Source organism: Callionymus lyra, unplaced genomic scaffold, assembly GCF_982586985.1.
Source record: "Callionymus lyra unplaced genomic scaffold, fCalLyr1.hap1.1 HAP1_SCAFFOLD_178, whole genome shotgun sequence".
Classification (NCBI taxonomy): domain Eukaryota; kingdom Metazoa; phylum Chordata; class Actinopteri; order Syngnathiformes; family Callionymidae; genus Callionymus; species Callionymus lyra.
The window spans coordinates 22,698-25,000 of NW_028258636.1; the positions used below are offsets into that span (position 1 = coordinate 22,698).

General features: G+C 51.8%; 2 protein-coding genes across 2 annotated transcripts in view; both read right to left on the reverse strand.

Moving 5' to 3' along the window:
* Window positions 1-290: 290 nt before the first annotated feature.
* The window catches only part of LOC148058093 (uncharacterized), a 7,850-nt gene continuing 5,837 nt past the window's right edge, over window positions 291-2,303 (reverse strand). Inside the window, exons 16-25 of the mRNA XM_087782644.1 lie at window positions 1,804-1,857; window positions 1,657-1,728; window positions 1,504-1,539; window positions 1,400-1,444; window positions 1,305-1,337; window positions 1,094-1,240; window positions 860-1,036; window positions 714-804; window positions 574-651; window positions 291-513 (exon numbers count right to left, since the gene is read on the reverse strand). Coding sequence (XP_087638770.1) covers window positions 308-513; window positions 574-651; window positions 714-804; window positions 860-1,036; window positions 1,094-1,240; window positions 1,305-1,337; window positions 1,400-1,444; window positions 1,504-1,539; window positions 1,657-1,728; window positions 1,804-1,857 — 939 coding nt within the window. The 3' untranslated portion in view covers window positions 291-307. The remainder of the gene's footprint in view (window positions 514-573; window positions 652-713; window positions 805-859; window positions 1,037-1,093; window positions 1,241-1,304; window positions 1,338-1,399; window positions 1,445-1,503; window positions 1,540-1,656; window positions 1,729-1,803; window positions 1,858-2,303) is intronic.
* The window catches only part of LOC148058094 (uncharacterized), a 2,112-nt gene continuing 1,751 nt past the window's right edge, over window positions 1,943-2,303 (reverse strand). Inside the window, exon 3 of the mRNA XM_087782646.1 lies at window positions 1,943-1,959. Coding sequence (XP_087638772.1) covers window positions 1,943-1,959 — 17 coding nt within the window. The remainder of the gene's footprint in view (window positions 1,960-2,303) is intronic.

Sequence of the window (2,303 nt, forward strand, 5' to 3'; positions counted from 1 at the left end):
TCGCTTCACCTGAGGAGGGGTCGCTTCACCTGAGGAGGGGTCGCTTCACCTGAGGAGGGTCGGTTCACCTGAGGAGGGGTCGCTTCACCTGAGGAGGGTCGCTTCACCTGAGGAGGGTCGCTTCACCTGAGGAGGGTCGCTTCACCTGAGGAGGGGTCGATAAATGATGCTTCACACCCTCTGACCCCAACTAGCTGGGATGATAGAAACTGCACGACTGACTAAAGACTCGGACTCAGATTTACAAAGACAGCAGGTTTATTGACACGATTGATTTACAAGTTATTTACACAGCGTTGATCAAACTTCACATCTGGGCTCCGAAGTGTCTCTTCAGGAGACCCTGCTCTTTACGCAGCACTGAGGCGTGGATGCTGCAGTCACGCGCCTCGCACACACCCCTCACCCCGGGGGTCCCCAGCATCCCGGGAGATCCCAGCGGGCCGGGGAAACCTCGCGGACCTTGTGGACCCTCCATTCCGCTTCTGGCTTGTGCTGGTTCACCAGGGTGACCTGCAGGACAGACGTGTCACAAGGACTCGCTGAACCAACATCTGGTCCAGGTATCCTCACCTGTGGCCCCTTGTGGTCCATCCAGTCCTGGCAGGCCCGTACCTGGCCCTCCTGCAGCTCCATTACCTCCTTTTTTCCCTGCTCAGGACAGATAGGTCCTCGTCAGTCTGTCCTGTTAGTCAGACACACAACACACTCACCTGGCTCTCCCTGAGCCCCTTGCACACCCTCTAGACCGCGATCACCTTGAGCTCCTCTGGATCCCTTAGCCCCCGCTTTTCCCGCTTTGCCCTGACCACACGCCATGTTAGAACGGTCACATGACATGTCTGCTGTGGAGGCTCACCGGTTTGCCAGGTGGTCCCAGGCCTCCCGGAGACCCTGGGGGTCCAGAGATGGTGCGGTTGTTGACGGGGCAGCCCTGAGAACACTTGGCCCGGATGGACACGGCGTACTGGGAGATCTGGGCGGTGACCACGCCCCTGCAGAGCTGCAGCACCTGCTCGTCGCTCAGGCCCGGACCCTGCAGAAGAACCGGGTCAAGACCTGCCCAAGTGCCACGCTCACACATCTTACTCACAGTGGGACCCACGACTCCTTTAGGTCCTGCCTGACCTTTCGTGCCCAGATCTCCTGCTGGTCCTCGCTCCCCCCTGGTTCCTGGACTTCCTGGTGGACCCGGAGGACCCGAGACACCGCTGCGACCCGGGGCACCCTTCAGCCCCCGCTGCAAGGAATCAAAGACATGTCCTGAGATCCGGTCCCGGGCAGAGAACTGGCCTAAGACCCACCTGTCCCTTGTCTCCGCCATCTCCTCGTCCTCCCTGCGAGACAACACAGGTGAGGAAGAAGAAGATGATTTTCAAACCTTTAACTCCAAAATTACCTTCTGACTCTTCTGACCTTTGACTCCTTTCCTCCCCAAAGACCCCTGAGAGAAGGAAGTCACCATGATTGACAGGTGGGAGGTTGTGTGACAGAAGAACTCACCTGTTCACCATCTGGTCCCGTCTCTCCTTTGCCCCCCTGGAGGTGAAACATGGAGTTGCAACCATTAACCAGTTTGTGTATGTGTTTGTTTGCGTGCGTGCGTGCGTGCGTGTGTGTGTGTGTGTTGGTTTGTGTGTGTTTGTGTGTCATCACCTGTGCTCCCTGCAGACCCTTCACTCCAGGTTTACCAGGCACTCCGGCGTCTCCTCGCCCTCCTTCAGGACCCTGAGTGGGTCGGACAGTGTTCAACAACAGGTGGTCTATAAAGACCGGTCCATGTGGACCAGAACTTGGACTCACCTCAGCACCGGCTCGTCCTCGCTGTCCTCTCGGTCCAGAAGCTCCTTTACTGCCCTGGAACAGACAAGAACAATAGCTGAACCTGAACCAGAACCAGAATAAATCCGGGTCTTGACGGTCCTGAGGGCAGGTTTTGAGTCTACAGAAAAGAATCAACTTGGGGCGCAGGGCTGGTTGAGGTCGCGTTTTCTTTGGCTCAACAACCTTGTTGTTTAAAATACTTAAATTAACTTTTATCTTTATTCTATGAAACATATAATAAACATATAATAAACATAAAATGAACAAACATATAATAAACATAAAATGAACATATAATGAACATATAATAAACATATAATAAACATAAAATGAACATATAATGAACATATAATAAACATATAATAAACATAAAATGAACATATAATGAACATATAATAAACATATAATAAACATAAAATGAACATATAATGAACATATAATAAACATATAATAAACATAAAATGAACATATAATGAACA